Source organism: Anser anser, assembly GCF_964211835.1.
Source record: "Anser anser genome assembly, chromosome: 1".
In the NCBI taxonomy this organism is placed as follows: domain Eukaryota; kingdom Metazoa; phylum Chordata; class Aves; order Anseriformes; family Anatidae; genus Anser; species Anser anser.
Window position 1 is genome coordinate 202,005,894 of NC_139720.1, and position 20,863 is coordinate 202,026,756.

Consider the following 20,863-nt stretch of genomic DNA (forward strand, 5'->3'; position numbering starts at 1 on the left):
TCACCTGTTTCTTCATCTATGCTGAATCTCCCCAGCCCACTGCCGTCCCTGATGGAATACTGGATCTCTCCATCCCTTCCAGAGTCCTCGTCTCGAGCAACAACTTGCAAAACGCTTGTACCAATGCGCGAGTTTTCCTTTACAGATCCAATGACAGCAAAGTCAGGAAAATAGGGGGTATAGAGATTTTCGTTAACATCCACTACTTCAACTTCCACAAAAGAAACAGAAGAGAGAGAAACTGGGCGTCCCTTGTCCTTTGCACGCACTGTCAAGTTGTAGAACTGCTGCTTCTCGTAATCGAGCTCTTTGCTCAAGCGGATGGCACCGCTCGCTTTGTCTATCTCGAACCGCCCGTTGTAATCGTTCACCAGAGAGTAACGGACTTGACCTCCCAAGCCAAGATCTGGATCATGAGTTTCCAACCAAGCTATGACAGTGCCAACTGGCAGGTCCTCAAGGACCTTCACATTGTAGCTGGATGGTATAAAGGCTGGAGAACAATCGTTGACATCATCTAAGAAAACCTTCAGAGGCACAACGGAAAACTGCTGATGGCCACTGTCTGCTTTGTCCCTAGCCTCAATCTTTAGTGTGTAGTTTGCTTTTGTTTCCCGGTCTAGCTGATCGGCCACATACACCACTCCCGTGGAACTGTTGATGGCAAATTGCTGCGTGTCCGTCAGCACCGAGTAAGCCACCTCTCCATTCGATCCTAGGTCTTTATCTCTGGCTTCTACTTGGATAATCTCTGTACCAAGGCTTGTACTTTCTAAAATGTTAACTGAGTAACTGTCCTGTAAAAAAACAGGCTTGTTATCGTTTGCATCCTCTACAGTGACAGTCAACAGTCTCCATGCAGATTTCTGTGGATTACCTAAATCATAAACTGTAATATTAAGGAGATAGAGCTCTGTTTTTTCACGGTCCAAGGGCATAAGAACTTTAAGTACCCCTGTCTCCATGTCAATGTTGAAACAACTATCTCCATTACCATCAGAAATTGTATAAACTACTTTTCCATTAAAGCCTGAGTCTGCATCATAGGCTTTTATCCTTAGGATGGTGGCACCAACTGGCAGATCCTCTGAAACCATCACATCAGTAGGGAAGGTTTTGTCAAAATGTGGTGCCTGTCTGTTCACTGAATAAAAATCGAGAAAACCATCTTCCAAATTCAGTTTCACATTTGCTTTTGCCTTTTTGAGCAATTTTTCTGCTAGCTTCTGAGCAACTCTAGTCTCTCTACAGCTAAAGGTCTTTGAAGACACTTTCCCATGAACTACTGAAATATTAACAAACATAGCATCAGCAAAGTTTTCTCCATCAGTGGCTGTTATCTTAAGGCCAAAATTGCTGTTCTTTATGCCAGAATTAATTAGAGATTTTTTAAGTTGCAGGACACCGGAGTCAGGATTTAAATAAAAAATGCCAAGCTCATTTCCAGAGATTATTTTGTACTTTACAAGCTCTAACTCATCTATGTCTATAGCAGAAACAGCAGTAATGTGACCACCAACAGGAAAGTCAGATGAAATCACTCCCTGACATGCCACTTTTTCAAAGAGGGGTTTGTTATCGTTGACATTGCCTATGTATATGGTGACATTCACCTCACTTTCATGGCGGTAGGGAGAACCCCAGTCAGAAGCCCTCACAATGAACCTGTAGCTTTCTGGTGAGGACTCAAAGTCCAGTTCTTCAGATGTGCTGATGATACCTGTAAACTGGTTTATTATAAATGGCAGTGAGTTCAGACTGGCAATGCTGTATGTTATGTATCCATTTTCTCCCCTGTCTTTATCGACTGCTGAAACTGCCAAAACGCTATAGCCCACAGGGACACTTTCGTTGACAAATGAGCTGTACGAAGGCTGCTGGAACTCCGGAGTGTGATCGTTGGCATCTTCTATCCTGACAGTAACCTGTGCTTTTAAATCACCACCTTTGTTTGTACATACTTCTAATTCGTAGAGGTCCTTCTCAATGATTTTCAAAGGACGAGCGGTAGTAATAAGGCCTGTGATGGGATTGATCTTAAAATAATCAGCATCCTCACTAGGAGATAATCTATATTCCACACCCAGTGGCTCTGGCATCAACTTAATTACTGCAACCACCACACCTGGAGGTGAAAATTCATTGATCGAAACATCGTAAGTTTCCTTTTCAAACTTTATGGGTATACTTTCTTTTTTGGGACTAGCAATGTGGACCAATTTGACTGCAGAAAATTTCTGAGGAGATCCTTTGTCCTTTGCTTGGAGAGTTAGGTTATAACCATATGGGAAACTGTCCCAGTCAATAGGCTTTCTTTCCTTTATTTTGTACTCATTCATCCATTTACCTTCTTTAGTCAGAAAGAACTGTTCTAGCGGATCTCCTGCCACAATTGAAACAGATTCAATTTCTCCATTGGCTCCTTCATCTAGGTCGTCAATGTTAACAACTGCATAGGTAGGCTCCTTGTCTGATGGGAAGGGAATATGTGTTACTACATTTATTGTTGGGGCATGTTCATTTATACGTTCAATGTGAACATAAAGCTTGGCCGTACTGCTTACACCGTTGTTTCCATAAAGCTTCATCCCACGGTCCACAGCCAGAATCTCAAGATCATATCTGTTTTTCTCATCATAGTTTAGCCGGCCACTTAAGGAGATAACACCACTCGTAGGATGTACTGAGAAGAGATCAACTTTGTTTTTGAAATAATAATAAAATTCACCATTGGACCCAATATCCGCATCTGTTGCGGTCACCTGTGCAATGCTAGTCCTTAAAGGAGTGCTTTCCGCTATTGTGACAGAGTATGTGGTTGGTGAAAACAAAGGTCTTAAGTCATTCATGTCCAAGACTTGGATGTTCACTTTTGTCCATGCTTCCAAGTCCTCTCCTCTGACAGACCCTTTCACTATCAATAAATAGTTGTCCTGGATTTCTCTGTTTAATATAGCAGAATTCCCACCTTTAGTCCTTATTCTCAGGAAACAAAAGTCAGCAATGATGACTTCCTCTGCTTTAAAAAAGCCCTCATCGTCGCCAGACACTATCCTGTATTTGATATCCCAAGAAAGATCGGCCAAGGTAATGCCCATTCTCGTTTGACTGTTGACGTAGGTCCTGGCAGCCGAATTTTCGTACACAGTAGCATTGTAAGTGGAATGTGTGAAGTGAAAGCCAAGTGGTGCTGTTCCATGAACTACCTGGCAAAGGCAGGCCAGGAGCTTGACAATCAGAAGGGCAAGGCAAGACGGAGGAGGCCCTGTGCCTGACCAGTGGCCCATATTCACCTCCATCACATCTTTCTTTCACCCTGTGACAGAGAGAGAAAAAGGAAGACAGTTAATCAAGAGCTAAAAACGGTACTGGAAAAAGCATTATTTCAAAATTACTTACTAAATTTGTACCTGAAAATAAAATATATAAAATAACTAGTTACTACATATTTAATAAAACAGAAAGGGAGAACACTACACACAAAAAAGCAACAGTTTTGCATTCTTTTTTTTACATGTGATAACATATATACATATCCACACATATATACATATATATATATACACACACGTTCATACTTTTTTAATATAAAAAAATGCTATCTGACCCAACCGCATCTATATGTACATGCACACAATACAAAATAATAATCACAGTAAAAAAAAACAAAACCAGACATACATTTGGGTAAAAAAAATATATGGATAGTTCACACTGAAATTATTATTTTTATTTAACAGTAGCTGCAACCAAGTCTAAACTCGTTCATTTTTATAGCATATTGGAAGACTCCTTTTTAGTCCTAACCTTTGGGGATGAGACAGGATTTTCATTATCTATGTAGCACTGTGATAGTCAAATTACTGATAGTTATCAGGTTTAATATGGGCAGTTAAGAAAGATCAGATGGTTAGTGAAATTTGAGCCACCAAGAAAAGGCAGTACATAAAAATCACTAGCCAACCATTACTGTAATTACAGATGCCTACAGTAAAATCAAAATAAAGGTAGAATTATGGCTATTTAAATGCAATCGCACACACATACCCAGATAGTGAGAACAGACAAAATACAATGAAGAAAATAAAACTGCTTGATAAAGTTCTCACATAAAGAGTCAGGTTAGTAAATGTCACAGCTAAGATAGCCCACCAGACTTAACTCTGCCCTTTTATATGTACTACAATGCATCCGTAATTATGATCACAGCCATCCACCAACTACATGTGGTAACACACAGTAAATGAGGACACAGATGAGTATTTTTGAACATTGATGAACACTGAACACACTCAATAAATGCTCCATTATTTATTTATACTACTCCCATCTCAACCTAAGAAAGGTAAAGACCTTCTCCAATCTGTTGCCTGTCCTGCTGTGGACTGGCCATCCTGGCTAGCAAGAGCATGAAGACATTCTTAATTGGATGGAGTCAAATCCAGCTTGCACCAAATTTCACTCTGGCAGCTCCAAGCAGAATTTGGCTACAAATAAGGCATGTGGCTTCATCGCCAGCAGTCTTAATCTACATGTGGTCCCATTTCAGCCACCTCAAAGCAGCAAGAGCCCTTCCAGCGAGAGCCCTTTCTTGATTGCAAAAGGCTCATTATAAGTATTGAAATGCAATTAGTTAGCAGCCATTTGAGGAAGATGTGGAGATCCTCCATACAGTCCCATTGTGCATTAGTCCCACTGCCTCACTTCATATATCTGAATTTCCAGGTTAAACTGAGACAGGGTAAGGGGAGACATCGGCTCGAGACTGCTGGAGGGTGCTGCAGCAGCTGTGAGCCAGGCTGCTGCTGATTGCTTTCCACGGGAACGAAGGGAAAGGAAAGGAGCCCGAGGAAACTAGTCAGATGCTTAAAGTGAGGCAGTGTGAAAAAGCTTCTTTGTTACAAAGTACGTTCACTGCTACTCATGAAAATCATAGAAATCAATTGTAAAAGGCAATTATTAAAAGACCCACTGCACACATACATTGTTCTCATTGTCATTTAAAAGCTGCTTGAAAATGCAGTTTTCTTCAAGCTAGAATATAGAGTGGATAGGAAAAGTTGTCGATAATGACAGGAGTTAATTTGAATTTCCAACATGATTTCAGCATCCCCAAGGAGATTTATAAATTGCAGGCAAGTTTTGGAATATGAATTCATGTTAGTTATCACTTCCAATATAACTGAATGACTACTGCATTTTTAAGTACTAATGACAATTAATTTATTGCACTGATGTTATAATGTTCACACAAAACACTTAACTTCCTGATCCCACAGTCTATATCCCATTGCTTAACACGTTAATCAGTTTGATCAGTTCTCCCAAGTGTTTGTCAAGGCACCCATCTTTCAATATACTTATTTTTACATACGGCACCCCCCCTCCCCCCGCCTTGTTTCTGACTTATTTTCCATTACACCAACAAAAAATGGAACTGTCCATATTGAAGATAAAAGTCTAAGATCTATCACCTCCTGGACTTACATTTCCAACTAACAGGCAAATCCCCACAGAAGTACATGTGGCACTTCCTTTTCTGAGTATCACCCATCATATAAATAACATGTTAACCCCTGTAGTTTATACAGAGAAGATGTACAAACATAGACTTCTCCAGCATGCTTTGTGTACGAGCTCCGCATGCTCTTCCCATGCCCAGGGTGATCCCCAGAACACCTAAGATGAAATTCTTCAACTAGGAAAGACTTTTTAATGTTGTTGCCATTTCACTCTACTAAAAGATCAGAGCAGTGGCGCTGTATTTTTCAGCACACTAAACATTCATCAACTTAATCCACCCATGTGAAAATATCAGTCCCCTATTTTCATGGAGCTTTATGTGAATCACTTTGAGCACTGCCACGAAAACTGCTGCTTCGGCCTAGCATGGGAGAAGATGCTCTCAAGTAGAAAATACAAGCAATATACCGTATGCTGCTGAGGAACAGCCAGCCAAGGAAAATGAGAAATCCTAATGGGAAAGTCCCAATTCATAACAAAATAAAGGGCTGTGTCTCTTCTGTGAAATGGCACTATTAAAATCCTCAACAGACAAGTCACTGTGTTACCGCCACTTTTTACCAGAAACACATCAGCATCCTCTCTCCATATTGCAGTACCAGCTTTCCAGGTCCTCTGTAATCAGAAATCAGCTTTCCTGAGAAATCTGCTGCAAGCAAAATGCTACAAGCAAAACAAAATAAAATGTACCTTCAGATTAGCCATACACAAGGTTATAGACTCCACAGTAGCAGACAAGCACCACTATATATATATATTTACAAAGCTATATGATCAGGAGAACCTAACGAAAAAGTTGTGCATATCCCAGGCAATAATGTAATATGACAACCTCATGCTCCCACTCCATTTATTTATTTATTTTTAGAGAAAGCCAGGGCTGAGACCTAATCTCAAATACACAGCTGTAAATCCAGCTATGTCAATGGTCTATGAAGTTTGTGGTTCAGTGCTGAAACACTCAGTTTCTACACTAGAAACAACATATGACACACACACGCGTACATGTGTATGTATACATAGCATGTGTGTTTGTGAATGTGCTTTAGTTCTGTATACACAAACACACAGTTTGTATAATTTTAAGTATAACTTCAGGGTTGGCACTGGAAAAATTGGGCCTTCCCATCAGGCAGCACTTTCAGAGTTTGATTTCACTTCAGATGTGGTATGTAGTACTGTAACAATCTCCTCACTGAAGTTATTCATCCATCCATATATTTATATGGCCATCATCATTATATTATTGGAAAGTCCCAACGGACGAGCTATTAAACTGCCACTTGGACTACCCAAGAATGTTTTATTCATTTACTGAATTCCTTTCTTCTGGGATATTTGTTTTTAAGAGCTCATAATACATACATACTTAATGCACAGGAAATGTAATGCGATAGGTTACAGAAACAAAGTACAAAGCGACCCACCGTAAATTAAGAGGCATTTCTTTAAAGGCACTTCTTGTCAAAAAAATGTTATGGTTTCGAGTGAAGAGAAAGATTGTGATTACTCGTGGTTGATTTTGAAACGTTTGGGCAGGAGCTACTCCAAAAAAGAAAATAAATCCCCTGATACTGCTCAACACAGTCTGAAGAAGCGGAATAGCTCTTTAACAAGAACAGAGGCTAAAACACAAAACCTTCTAAATACCCAAAGAAGCAACATGATGACACAGAGAAGGAGGCCAGCATCTTTCCACTCTAGCTCACATTAAATCCTCTGGTCTTGAAGTAAGAAGAAAGGAATGGAGAAATAGAAAGGCCATTGATTTTTAACACTCTTAAAAATAAACTTGAACATCATTGAGAACTCTATGGTCTCGTATTCAGTTCTCCACTCATCCACTTGTCCTTTGTTCTTTGAACAAGAATTATCTATGTAATCCAAACCTTGTAGAGTAGCCACAGGGACCTGTAGGTGGCTGGTGCTCCTTAGAGGAACTGGGGGAGGTATGAGCATCATTCTGTTTTTTCATCTCAGCTCTGTCAATCTGCAGCCTGGGCTGCATCCAAACACAAAGCCCTACCAAACTGGGAACAACAACTCAAGTCCCAGGGACTGCCAGGATTCCCACACATCAAAACTGTGGGTCTGATTCAGTGTGCAGACACAAAACAAGGGCTGTATGATCCTCTGTTTGATTCCCTCTCCCAAGGCTAATTCTCCTAATCCCAAAGATCTCTACCCCATAAAATACATGAAAAAGAAAACAATATATATATATACTCTTGGGTAAACTCTAAAATTATTAAACAAGTGCCAAAAGGACTTTTAGAGAACATAAGGTAAACTTCTTCAGCAGGCAGAAGGAATAAGCTTTTAGCAAGACACAATAGGGAAAAGAAAAATTTCCTCTCTCATCCTTCAAGCTCAAGTATGCCCAATGAGATAAGAATATCTTCAGCTGACCATTGCATAAATGATCTTAGGGAGCGTGAGTATCTAATACAAACATTTAAGAATTTCTACAAGTCCTTTGAAACGGAAGACAGAAGAACCCAATCTGTCCTTCACCTCCCATCTTCAGCAGAAGGACCCAATAAAGCTCTTATCTAAAGGATCCTCCAGGCTTCAGTATGCGGGGAGAAGAAAAAATATTTTTTCAATTCAGATGAAAAATTTATGAGAATCAAGGTGTTTATGAGCCTTTGTGCATAGGGGTAAAAAAGGTCAGGAAACAGGGTTTGGTCTCATTTAAAGGTTTTTAGAATGATTTTTATTTTTCCAGAACAACCTGTGAAAGTTAGTCTGCCTCCTCAGACAGGACAGGAGTGATGACCTCGAGGTATGGAATAATACTACAATTCAGAAATACTACTCTATTCTCAGGAAAGGAGTCACAATTCTCATTCAAATGGTAGCTATTACAGTTCTATTAAATAAGCAGCTTTACAGCAAAAAGGTGTATATATGAAAACATAAAGGACCTTTTTTTAGAAGGCAGGAAAACATTAGCTTCACATGCACATGACAAATAAATAGTATGTATTGAAGCGATGAAACGGCAGCAGGAACAGCAGCAGATTTTGTTGTAAGTGACCTCAATCTTGCAAGTAACTCCTTCCTATCACTCAAATAATGTCAACATCGGCAGCAGTCTATCTGTTCTTATGGTCTAATCATCAGAACAGCAAACCTACAATATCGCCATGCGGCTCCATCCACCTGAACGGAGCCTCTTATTCTCAGTGCTATTTTCTATCAACAACAGCAATCTGCCCCTACAAAAACTCCTGCATGACCAGGTCACGTATACCTGCCAAAAGCACTCTTGACTCTTTTTCAGTTGTTTCCTATTTAAGTTCTACATCAAGCTGCAACATCGATAGGAAAAGATGTTTTTCGCAATGCTGCCAATGTCACGACATGGAGGGGGGACCCGTGTACGTCACTGCCCTCTCCTGGAAGGAACCCCCTCCATAGTGCAGAACTATGGAAAACTTCAGAACTCATGGAAATTAGTATTTAATGCGTGTGGAAGACGGTGATCTAGGAGTCGGATGGATGTCTGTCTACCAACCTTAGGCACAGACTAGAGACAGTGGTGGATTTTATCCTGCCCCCTCAATGCGCGCGCAGTATCATTAGTATGTGGTCAAATGAGAATAGGGGGAAAACATCAATAATGGCACATTATTAAAAACAAACAATGGCACATTCTCTAGTCAGATATCTTTCCTGAACTGCACCCAGATGTACCCCACAATAACTTACCCAGCTAGGAAAGGCTTACAATTTGCTGGCCAGGAAAAGAAATTAGAATATACAATAAGAATATAGAGTTTGTGCCATATGGAAATGAATTAAAAATGCATGTTCAACTGTAGGCAGGAGGGAAAAAAAACCACCTGACTGACATCGACGGTAGATTTATGCCAGGGGATATATATTCACAGGGCTACCTGCTCCCTGATGAATACAAAGATACGATTTTCCATATAGATGATTATATCATGATGTGTTTATCCCAAAAGAGAAGATGAAGACAAACCAACCATTTCTGCAGAATAACCCCTTGCAGGAGACAGCGCTATAAATCCTAACCTTCCTTGTAGCTGCAAATCCTCCCGCTGCCTGCATCTATTTCACACGAGAGAAAGGCCGCTCAGCATGTAGCGAGTGTAATTCCAGGCCGTCCCTAGGAAGTGAAGATTTAGCCACCCAGCCGTATGTTGTGAATAACTGGGGTCTGCTAGCAGGTGCTGGGGATTTTTCCATACGACACCAATTTTGGACAAGGATCAGTTCATCAGCAGATGCTGATGATACTTGTGAGCAGGAGCTGGGCATCGTTTGTCTTTCTGGGGAACTGCTGCAAAGGGTCTTTGGGACTCTCCCTTCCCCCTCGAGGATGAAAAACAGCTTGGGGAAAGCGTAGGGGGGGGGAGAGGGGAGGAATAATTTGCCGCCATGTGAGACTTGTCAAAAGGGAATTCCAGGGAGCAACCTTACAAGGGATTTGAGCTTGTCCCTTGGTGGTCCGTCCCGCTGGAAACAAAGCCTGATGGCCAGTTTTTATGCTTTATCTCCAATCCCCCCTGGCTCCTGCTTCTTAATCGCTGTAAAATGGGGAAGCTCTGGGGCAGTTTCAAAACGCGCAAGCTATTTCCACTGGGGCTACATGCTCCCTCATGAAACACACGCAGAGATGCTATTTCTTGCTTATTTGGCTTCTCTCTCTCTTTTTTTTTTTTCTTTATCTTATAAGCCTACTCTGACCCTGTTCAGGGAGCCTTGGTTTGAAAGCCCCTTCTAGGTACAACGTCACAGTAAAAGATCCACGTCTTGTCAGTGCCACTCATGTCACTGCTGGTCCTTCCCATCTCTCCCTCCACCACTGATTTGGGACCACAAATCAGCATCCTGGGACCCCAAATCTGCGCCCCGGGTGGCTGCCTGGCACAGGCAGGCAGAACCCCAACCTGGCACTGCATCAGCTGGGACTCCAGCGGGATTTATGCTGTGCAACACAACTGGGCTGTTTGAAAAAAAATTGCCCTTACTATACTGCAAATAATAAAGGCAATTAAGACCAGACCAACTTTTGTAAAAGACCCTGGAGCGAGCTGATCTCTAATTTTTATGCCTGGTGAAAGGCAGCAATGGAAGGAGCTCCAACCCAACAAGAGCTGTGACACAGCATTGAAGAAAATGTGCTGGCCCTGCTGATGAAAAAGCATCTCCCGCCTTTCTCACACAAAGCCCTGTGAACAGAGTCTCTTCCACGGCAGCTTCCCTTCAGACCCATGAGTCCTAGGTGCTGCCAGCCACTGCAGCCAGTCTGCTCTGTGCTCAGGATCCTGCACATACTCCTCCTGACAGTTTGCACTATCTTGTATAAACTATTTGGCTATAGTTTATAGTAAGAAAGAAGTCTGTCAGATTTACAACTACTGTTTCCAGGGCCATAATAGGTATATAGGTGTAAGGACTGGAGTAAGCTGTTACTCTCAGGGGGAAAAAATACTACATATCTTCCTCAGCCGCTCTGTGTGTCGAGGCCGGGCAGCTCAAATGGTCCAGACCATTATATATGGGCAAGAGGTGGCTGCTAGGAAAAGAGATGAATATACAAAAGTTCTTCCCAGTTGACAGCCCCATATTAAAAAAAAAACAAAAAACGGAGACCAGGAGAAAAGATTACAACGTGGCAAGTCAGAGTAATGACAGTCCAGTGAGGATTTCACAAAAAGGACTGTGGAATAGGGGGGCTAGAACCAGATGATCTCCAAGGTACCGTCCAACCCAAACCATTCTATGATTCTACAAATACAGCATTTCACCCCGCACCAGAGCCCAGCTGCAGGTTTGTCTCCAAATGACTTGCCAAGTAAGAGAGAAGTGGTCTCAGCAGGACTGCACCCTGCGGTGGCAGTCAGTGCTGCAAGGGCAGGTACGGATGGAGGCCATGGGAACAAGCGGGGGCAGCCAGGAGAAGGATGCACAGAGACAGCGTGGGACCTAGTGCCCCTAGCCAGCACAGTGCCATTTACCACGTACAGGAAGAGAAACGGAGGCAGACACATGTTCTTGACTGTGGCACAATGAGGATCATTCTCCAGAAGTTCGCCCTGGGTTGCTGATCCTCAAGTTTCTACCATAAAATGATAGTTCTCAGTCCGTGCCGGAGAAACACTCAAAGTGAGCTGAGAAAAGGCACTCAGGCACTGCCTGAGCAATCCGGGGACAAGTCTGCAAAGAAAACATATAGTGGATGTATCCAAGTGAAGTTTATAGTGGATGTATCCAAGTGAAGTTTAGAAAATAATAATAACAATTAAACACAAAACTATTTGAGAGATAGCTAAATCTTATGACGCTGAAGGAGAAAAAAAGGAAAAAAAGCTTTTTCTTTCTTGAGGCTAGGAACTGGATTGTTGTTTTTGCAATGCTGTTTCTCTTCAAGATGACTGTGTCACATGGCAAGAAAGAGAGATCATACTTGAAGCACAGGGAGCAAATATTTTGATTGAGATTCTCAACAAGTTTAAGATCTGAGAATGAAACCTAGATTTAGCAGCACTCATTTTCCTTTTGATAGGGCAGGAATCTGCAGGGCGCTGGCACCTGCTGCTGCACAGCAGACGTAACGCAGAGCTGCCTCCAATCCTGAGCAACCCACTTAAGATGTCTACAACCAGCTCAAAATGCCTACAAGGGTCTGACTTCCAGGTGACGCTGAGCAACCATCTTCTGAAACGCAGCTCCCAAAAAACTACCTCCCGCTGGCCCTCTTATAATTAGCCTCTGACAATTTGGACCAAGCCTGAGCCATCAGATGTCTGTGTAAAACAGACAGAAATAATCACCAATGAATACAGCCACTGGTTTCTACATCTTCCTGTGCAAAAAATCAGAAAGGCTGCGGTTGTGGTTTTTTTTTTTTTTTTTTCTAACAGGCAGCATTTAGAGAAAGGGCCAATGCCACTACTTTTTTAAATTACATCCAGTTCGGGCCATGGAAATTGGTTAACCTGCCTAAGTAAGAAGCCATGCAATCCCTCAGATAAGCAGAATCCACACTGCAGACATTGCACTGGAAATAGAAAAGCTGATGGAGTTAGACTTAAACTGAACAAAGCTACTACAGAAACCTACACATTTCCTTCCCAGGCTATGTGTTAAGGCCAAAGCACGGCAAGGAGCAAAGCTTTCCATCAAAGCTGGTCTTGAAACGTTACCTGCATTAAAAGAAGTACCTGAATCTATGACAGGCGCTGATTGCAATTGTTTTCACTGGGACATTATTCATTATTAACACTATTTCTGATGCACAAGTTAGTGCTGATGGCACTAGGACAGATCTGCATGAGCAGCACAGGAGAACCTACAATACCATCTCCACCAGGTACCTGCACCCCGGCCATCAGCCACCGAGGGACAGGCACAGCACTGAAAGCCTTCAGCACGCTGAAATTCCCACCACATCCAAACAACTTACCCATACTGAAACCACACACACTCCTGCCCCAGTCCCCCAGTGGTCAGCTCCTGCACAGATATTTGAGATGAAAACCACTTTTTAGCTTACCAAACACAAACTCAACCCACTCTGGCTTCAGCTTTCCAGCTCGGCCAGTTCAGTTACCGCAGCAGGGAGTTCCTCGAGGGCTGTTGCGTGCCCAGGGAGGTGAAGGTCCAACTTCGCAGGCACAGCCCAACAAAGAGCTCCGAAGAGCAGAGATCCCTATTTAAAGCTGAACCATTCTCTTTTGTTTATTTATAGTAAAACCATTAATTGCCAATCGTGTATTTGTTTGTTGGAAAACTAGCACTCCAAAATAAACACCAAGTTGAAAGACCATTCCCAGAACACTGAACGGTATCAGGAACAGTGCTAAAAATGTAAATCAGAAACATCAAAACACATCATGATCTCAACTGAAGGAACAAACAATCCATTATTTCTGTGCCAGAAAAGAGGTTACCCATAAGCCGTCAGCGAGCTGCACAGTTATCTACAGTCCAGCAGTTATTTATGTCCTGGAGAATGACAGACACCACTGTACAGTATGTTGAAAATATCTTCGTGGCAATCAGCATATGGCAGATTAAATGAGGTATCTCTTAGCGCAGAGTCTCAATAATCACCTTGGAAAAGTGCCTTTAAAATATTTGGCATTAGAGGCAGAACCTCAGAACGAGTACCACAGCATTTATTCGTATGTCAAAACCACACACACACACACAAAAAAAAGTATATGTATTTGTTTTAGCCCTCTTCACTAACAGAGCTCCATGCTCCCCTTGGGAGAAGGATGAAATTCCCTCTAAAATCAAGGAGTGCTGCATGGAAAACTAGTGAAAGCAGCCTTACAGAGCTAGGGTCTGTCCCTTCATCCCCTTGAAAGGTGTTTAAAACAGGTCAAGTGCCCCAGCTGCCTGGGAATCCCCCCAGGCAGCCACACAGGGAAGCAGTAACTGCTCCAAAGCCGACTGCTCTTTACCTCCTAAAATCCTTACGGATTCAGGACTTTCCTAAAGCGCCCACATCCGCCGGCTGTCAGCAAAGCCTTGCTTCCGAAGTGCCTGCATCCACTTTGAAAAGGCTGCCCTTGAGCTCCCCGATCTTCACACACATCTGAAATTAAGGTAAGCGCAGACACTCATCCCGTTGCCAGATGAGGAATCAGGCATGAACTTGCCAAGCCCCTTGCTCCAGCCACGCAGGACAGCCCCCAGGCGCTCCCGCTGCCAGCTCTTGCTGCCTGCCTGCACTGCCCTCTGTACCTGCACAAGTCAGGGCAGGAAGGTTTCCCTACGAAGCAATGCTCACCAGCACCACATGGCTAAATGTTCAAAATCGGGGATCAAACACTGATCTTCCTCACCCCGTTGCAGTGGGTACCAATGAAAACCTGTCATTTATTCACAGTTCATGAGCTTGGGTTTGGTCTGCAAAATGACATCTAGATCTTGAACAGTTAACTGAGGACACTGATAATGAATTGGAAAGTGTAATGTTAATAATAACAAGAACAGTATCATGACTCCGTTATGCTGTTGAAGATGGTAGCCCCTGGGAAGAGGAGGGTCACCTCTTCATGCCTCACCCTTCTCCATTTGCTCTCCTAGAGTCAGGATAACCTGGAAGCCCAGGTCAAGCTGGAAAGCCTGCACTCTCAAGCTCTGGACAGAAAGTCCGTGCATGCCACATGCACACCAAGCACTGGTTAAGGTAGATCACCCAAACACACAAGACGGGGCCAGGCCTGGTTCCTCTGGCCATGCTTTCACCCTGCCTCCTCTTTACCCCCAGTCTGCTGCCTGTCTCCTTGGTCTGGACTTCTCCCCTCCTGCTGGGCGCGCACGTGGCAGTGGTGCCACGCCAACTCGCCGCAAACCCCGCAGGTCAATCTTCCTGATGGGAGCCTCCCCTTCCTTTCCACGCTTTGACAAGCACCAAAATCATTAGCAAGGTGGACACCTCGCAGCAGACAAGGCATAACATCCATGCCAGTGCTCGCCAAGATGAACGGGGCAGGTCACTCCTCCGAACCCCAAGCCACATGTTGCTGTTCTCCCACCGCCCGTTCTTCTGACAAGAGATGGGGAAGGTTGCTCACCTGAAAGTCCCTGAAATTAAAGGACTCCAGCCTCAATTAGAGCTGTGAGCTCACGTCCAGTGAGGCTCGTTGCTGCTGAATTTAAAACTTCAACTAAAAACGAAGTCTCACGTATCAAGGCACTGCTTGCGTGCAGTTCTTCTTCCTCAGACTCCGCCGTGCGCTGATTGGAAGCCAGCTGCCATTTCAAGCTGATGTGCCTGGAAATCTCCAGAAAGATTAAAAAAAAAAAAAACAAAAAAAAAACAAACTTTGCCAGACAGCTTCAGGTCACAAATCAAAGTCATCAGGAACAATCTAGCCTGAGATGAGGCTGCTCTATCTGTTTCCTCTATACTTTCAAGATGAAAGTAAAGAACAAAAATGTAAGAGTTACAAAATTGCAACATATCCACTTACTAAAACAAATCTAGCAATATTACAAATCCATACAGCAAGGAAAAAAATAGAATGCGTGTCACACTTGTGAAACTATTGTGGATAAGGAGAAAACGTCTGTGGATATAATATATTTCTAGAACACTTTTATAAGAGAAGGCTCTCAATAGCTTTTGGCATACGAAAGCCACTGTAAGGACTGCAATAAAACTGAGTATACTGTAAAAGAGCCATCTTGCATTCATCCCTAGAATTTATGTTCAAACGCTCCCACACTAAATTCTGCATTCTGTGGCTTTGGGAAAAAAATGATTTTATTTTATTAAATGAACTATAATATATATTGTTTCTCTGAAGAAAAAGTATCGGTAGGAACATAAACTAAGTAGTTCTCTTCACACTAAAAATAACTGGTTGAAACTTTCAAACTGCTTTCAGCACGTGAGCACACTCAGCACTAGCAGGGGGTTACGCACACACGTACAGCCCGGTTCTTGTGCCCGGCTGCCCTCACACCCCATGTAACTCACAGCCTGTGACAGCTGCGGTCCCTTGAGAGCTTAAATCCTTGCTGTTGAGTCCAGAGGATATTCTAAGGCCCAGCATGGTCTCAAGAACGCTAAAGGATTATTTTTTTTATGACATGTAAAAAGTACAGCTCCGGAACAGACATTCCTCAAGTGCATGCTTTCCAGCGAGCAGAACAAGCAGAGGGGCTGCAGGATGCAGAGGTGACAGGCACGGAGATGCTCGCTCCTGAACAGCATCAGCAATGTGCCACACTGCGTGGGGCATCCCTGTAACAGCCCGGGTCCCACAGCCTGATGACTGCCGACTCCTTTGCCAGAGCTGCAGGCACAACTGACCCCGAGAGCTGTCACATTTCAGCATCCACAGCCACGGTCACTTCATGCCACAGCTCAGTGATTGTGGCAGGATGAGCCAGCGTGGCCACCAAAGCGGCTGTCCCATGCTTACCCCTTTTTCCTTTTTTTTTTTTTTTTTTGTGGATCTGTTCTCACTGGGGATTGAGCTCCCCCATCACAAATACTCCTGCAAACAAAAGGAATGGGGACAGCAACGGGTCCTGGGGCAGGCGGGATGGATCCTTTCCATGTCCGTGGCAGCCCAAGCTGTTTCTCAAACAACAGAGTTGAGGCAACCAAGATGGTGTGCAAAGCAGAAAGCAGAAAATGCTTTCACACCCATAACAAATTTTGTTTACTGCCCAGCATTTAAACAGCTTTTTCTTTGCTATTGTAAGGTTGTTCCCAAACAGTGTGAATTTGATGCTACAGTGAATAGTAGCACTTCAACTCCTATTTACAACCCATTCAGCAACGTAATTCCACAAATAACATGCAGGATTTCCACACTGTGAAATAAAACCTGTTTGGGGCTCAAAGGAAGTTGTGCAAACTAGCTGACGAAATCATGTCCTTTTGTTTCTCTTCTTTAACATAAAAAAATCAAAGAAAAAGGAGAATCCTTATTCAAGTAACAGGAGAAACTTTATTAAAACCATTACAGCCACCCAGCCTTGTTAATGCCATGCAATGTAATGACATGCAAATGTCATGCGTGTAATGACATGCAAAATGCTCAGTATCCAGGGAAACAGCGTCCTAATGAAGTTGGAGCCTACTGTATAAACGCACCTTCTAAATCACCACCAAGAATGTCGATTCCTTAGGGGCTGGCCACTTTATTAGTGTGACACCCTGATAGTTTCGTCATGCTACAGCTTCAAAACAAAAAGCTAACAAGCTACTTTTGCATAAAGAGCCCTTTTGTCTGCAGTGCAGGGACAGCCCCTTTTTAGCATCTCGTTAGATACAGAGCTGCTGCATGAAGTAGCACATGGCTGGCTTCTCTACGCCTATATTCACCTTCATGAGAGTTTTTCAGAAATCTGTAATGATGTGCACTAATTAAACTGCATAACCAGCAAAAAATGAAGCAGAGATGCTGTTTGCCACCACTTCTCAGCAAACAAATTTGCAGTAGGAGAAATTCCAAAACCTTCCACTTTTCTCAGGATCCCGGTGGTCTGAAATCCATTTCATTGGCACCAAGCTCTTTCATAAACTGACTTACGATCACATTATTAAAATTAAATTGAAAACGATCAGTTATGCTTTGACATCTACTTACTCACAGGGATGTTTTCTAGGAAAACAGGCAGGTCTAAGGTAAGGAAGCCAACACAAAATGCACTCCTACTCTTTGGTGTAGCACAACATTAGTGGGCATTTGGCCCACTATACAAAATCCGTAGTTTTTTCAGCAACCATTCATTTATTCTCCTGATTTCTGTGGCAGCTAATTTCACCCAACAAACCACTGAATATAAAGCAGTTCCAGTCAGGTTCCACTACCTCGTCGCTTCATGACCAAACTTTGGTATTCCTCTCTTCCAGTAAGTGTCACAGCTTAATAGGAGCACATACCTTAACATTACTGCTTCTTCCATCAGATGCCCGTCATCTTCTCCGTGACCTTTTTGTCCTGGCAGAACTGAATTCCCTTTGGCTCATTCTTTTCCACAAGTGTAACACCCTTTATAAAAGTACACAACCTGAGCTACGAACAGGGTTTCCAGCGTGGCCTCAGGACGAGGGAGCCAAGTGGTAAATAACCCAACTCCCAGCTGCTACCCAAAGGCACCCACAGTCATACAACTCCATATGCTCTACCCGATGCTGTCAAGCATGAAGTTATATGGTATAAAAGGCTCCATCGTCTTCATGCTGCTGCTTCTTTGGTGCCCTGTCCCTTCGATTTTCAGAAGCTGTACTCCTTCCCTGTTGCAAGCCTCATTGCCTCTGTACTCAGATCCTAAGGCAACTTGGCTACCTCTCCCTTTCCACCCACACTGCTCTGGGGGGTCTCCTATCATTTCAGAAATGTTTACATCTCTAGTAAATTCTGTCGCCTTTCTCACACCTCCCCTCTTCCAGGCCATGGTGGAGCAGACCCTCATTTCTCAGCACCACAAGCAGCTTCATCTCCTGAAACACCTCGCAGCTTTGCCTGGTGCTTCCTCCTCTCAAGCTCTGAAGCTCACTTTCACGGACCATACAAACTGATCCTGCCTGATTAACCTTTTTAGCTGGTTCCTATGCCTAAGACATCTTCTTAAAAGGCTGTAGAAATTAGGGCCATAGCTTTCTCTCACTAGTCCTTTTTTCTCTCTCTCTGTCAATATATCCCACTTGTACAGCACGCCCTAATGGTAATTTCTGCATTGTATCTGTGTATCTGAAAATCTGGCTTGTAGTACCATAATTATCTGATGCTTCCCTACATCTCCCTCTAGATTGCTTTCATTAAACCCTCTCCATAATTTTATAAACAGGTTTCCAGACTAGCTCAAAATGTTATTTTCTCTAAAGGCATCCTCTTGTGCACACTGGAAGCAATTAAGCAAGTGAACTTTCTCATCCCCGCTCCATTTTGCTGTACCAGCTCACCCACTTCTCCAGCACTGCTTTTTCTAATGCCTTAAGACCAGGAGTGACCACAGCAGCGATCCTGAGAAGATCAATCCTCTCTCAAAGGTCACATCAGAGCTGGAATTCCTAGAAAGACTACACCAATGAAATCAAAACCCAGCAACAGTCAAAACCTGTCAACACTCTAGTGAGAGCTAATGCACATCAGTTGGGCATTTTTTGTTTAACGCAAAATGATCCTTAAAAGTTAAAAACCCAACAAAAGCTGCTAAATTTAGAAAGTCGAAGCATGGTGCGAGAAGTGGACATTTCAATACCTTCCAAAATGCCACTACTTATGCAGATTCACTGAGAACTTATCAGCAAGAAGCTTTAAAGTGAGGAGATCTGAACTCGTTTCATCTCTAAAACGCAGCTGCTGGGTGCAAAACCACAAATACTGACTTCCATGAAGGCTATCTCCAAAAGGCTGGCTCTACCAGCAACACCATTTCCAGAGGTACAAGGCACCTATAGCTCCTCTTCGTTCATCGGGAACTCTGTTGTGTAACCTGGTCACTGCCAGGAGAAAGTTGAGCTCTGCACCACTCTGTCTTAGCTTGCTTACTTGTGGTTCATGCTTAACTGCCTGCTGTGAGTGTTGTGAGGTTTTAATTAGTCTTGGTCTGCAGAACACACCAAGATCCCCCGGAAAAGCCCTACATGCACTCACAGTATGATGACTGCAAGATAATTTTCTTGGCACCGCTGGAGTAACCAGCACGAGCAGCCAGAGGACAACCCCAAAGACAAGGTACTCTAAGCACTGAACTTTCTGCAATCCTGGTCTGTAGCCAGATGATCAAAAGTTTCAGGGGCAGCATTTTCATGCAACACATGATGAAACTGATGTAGGACTTCACAGCGGTTTTCTTGTACAGCACTGGCAAAAACATTCTCATCAGCATCTTTCAACAAAAATAAAGAAGGTCAGAAAAAAATCCCACCTTAAAATGGCAATAATAGGAAAACAATAGAAATCAACAACACTAACAAAAGCAGCATATGGGTTTTTTAAATATCCCAAACAGCTTAAAGTTGCTCAGACTTCTGTATTCATTAATTGCTCAGGACGCAGATTTATTTATTTATGGCTCAGAAAAGAATTCCCAGCTCAGAGGCTTTCCAAAGAACAGCCCTCCCCAGTTCTGCATGGCCACCTCAGCCAACTCACCCTGCCGTTTCTCATTCTGATGCTAATGCAGTTCAAACAACCCAGCCCTGCATTTTTTATGTATGCAATAAGCCTATCTTTAGGTCACTTAGTTGTGTCAGTTTAAATCACAACATTCCCATAGAGAAAAATCTGATCATTTTATTTACTTTCGGGGAAAGAGAAGGGAGAAGAAAAAAAAAAAGTTCACTATAAAAACGCTTTTTTGTTTCTGGGGCCTAATTCAAGTCTCACTGAAATCTGCATGAATTAACAGCAGTTAAACCCATGAGAAACAACACATTCTAATTAAGACTTGCACAGCTACCTTCAGCCAGTATACCCTGACAATATCTGACCAGGCATAGGCATATCATATTATAAAATTCCATATATTTTTAGGTTTTATCCAGAGATTGCTGGAATAAAGGCTGAGATCCCACTGATCTCTATGGGCTTCAGTTCTCTCTCTTTTGTAAAATAAGCCTGGATTCTACCGCTCCAGCTTTCACGAGCATCCGCACGGGGATAGTCTCAGGGCTTCTCACAAGAGGAAGAAAACATGAAGTTGAAGCCATCCATGAAAGGTACTGGATTTTTTCCAGATGTGGAGCTGTTTTTAATTAATTTGGAAACATCTGAAGTATTTGTTCATTAAATATGCTTTGCATTTCACACATACCCATAAGAGAGTAAAGAAACCTAAAACTGAAGCCAAAATCATAATGTCTTATTAAAAAGACTCTTGA

General features: G+C 42.8%; 1 protein-coding gene across 24 annotated transcripts in view; it reads right to left on the minus strand.

The window, feature by feature from the left end:
* The window catches only part of FAT3 (FAT atypical cadherin 3), a 419,605-nt gene that overhangs the window by 325,972 nt on the left and 72,770 nt on the right, over positions 1-20,863 (minus strand). For 21 of the 24 annotated variants that reach the window (XM_083840085.1, XM_083840082.1, XM_083840081.1 and 18 more), the window contains one exon: positions 5-3,316. In XM_083840085.1, the coding sequence (XP_083696211.1) occupies positions 5-3,299 (3,295 nt within the window). In that variant the 5' untranslated portion in view covers positions 3,300-3,316. Of the gene's footprint in view, positions 1-4; positions 3,317-6,084; positions 6,187-15,089; positions 15,280-20,863 lie in introns of those variants that run through there. The other 3 variants (XM_083840065.1, XM_083840083.1, XM_083840084.1) reach the window with 3 other exon arrangements.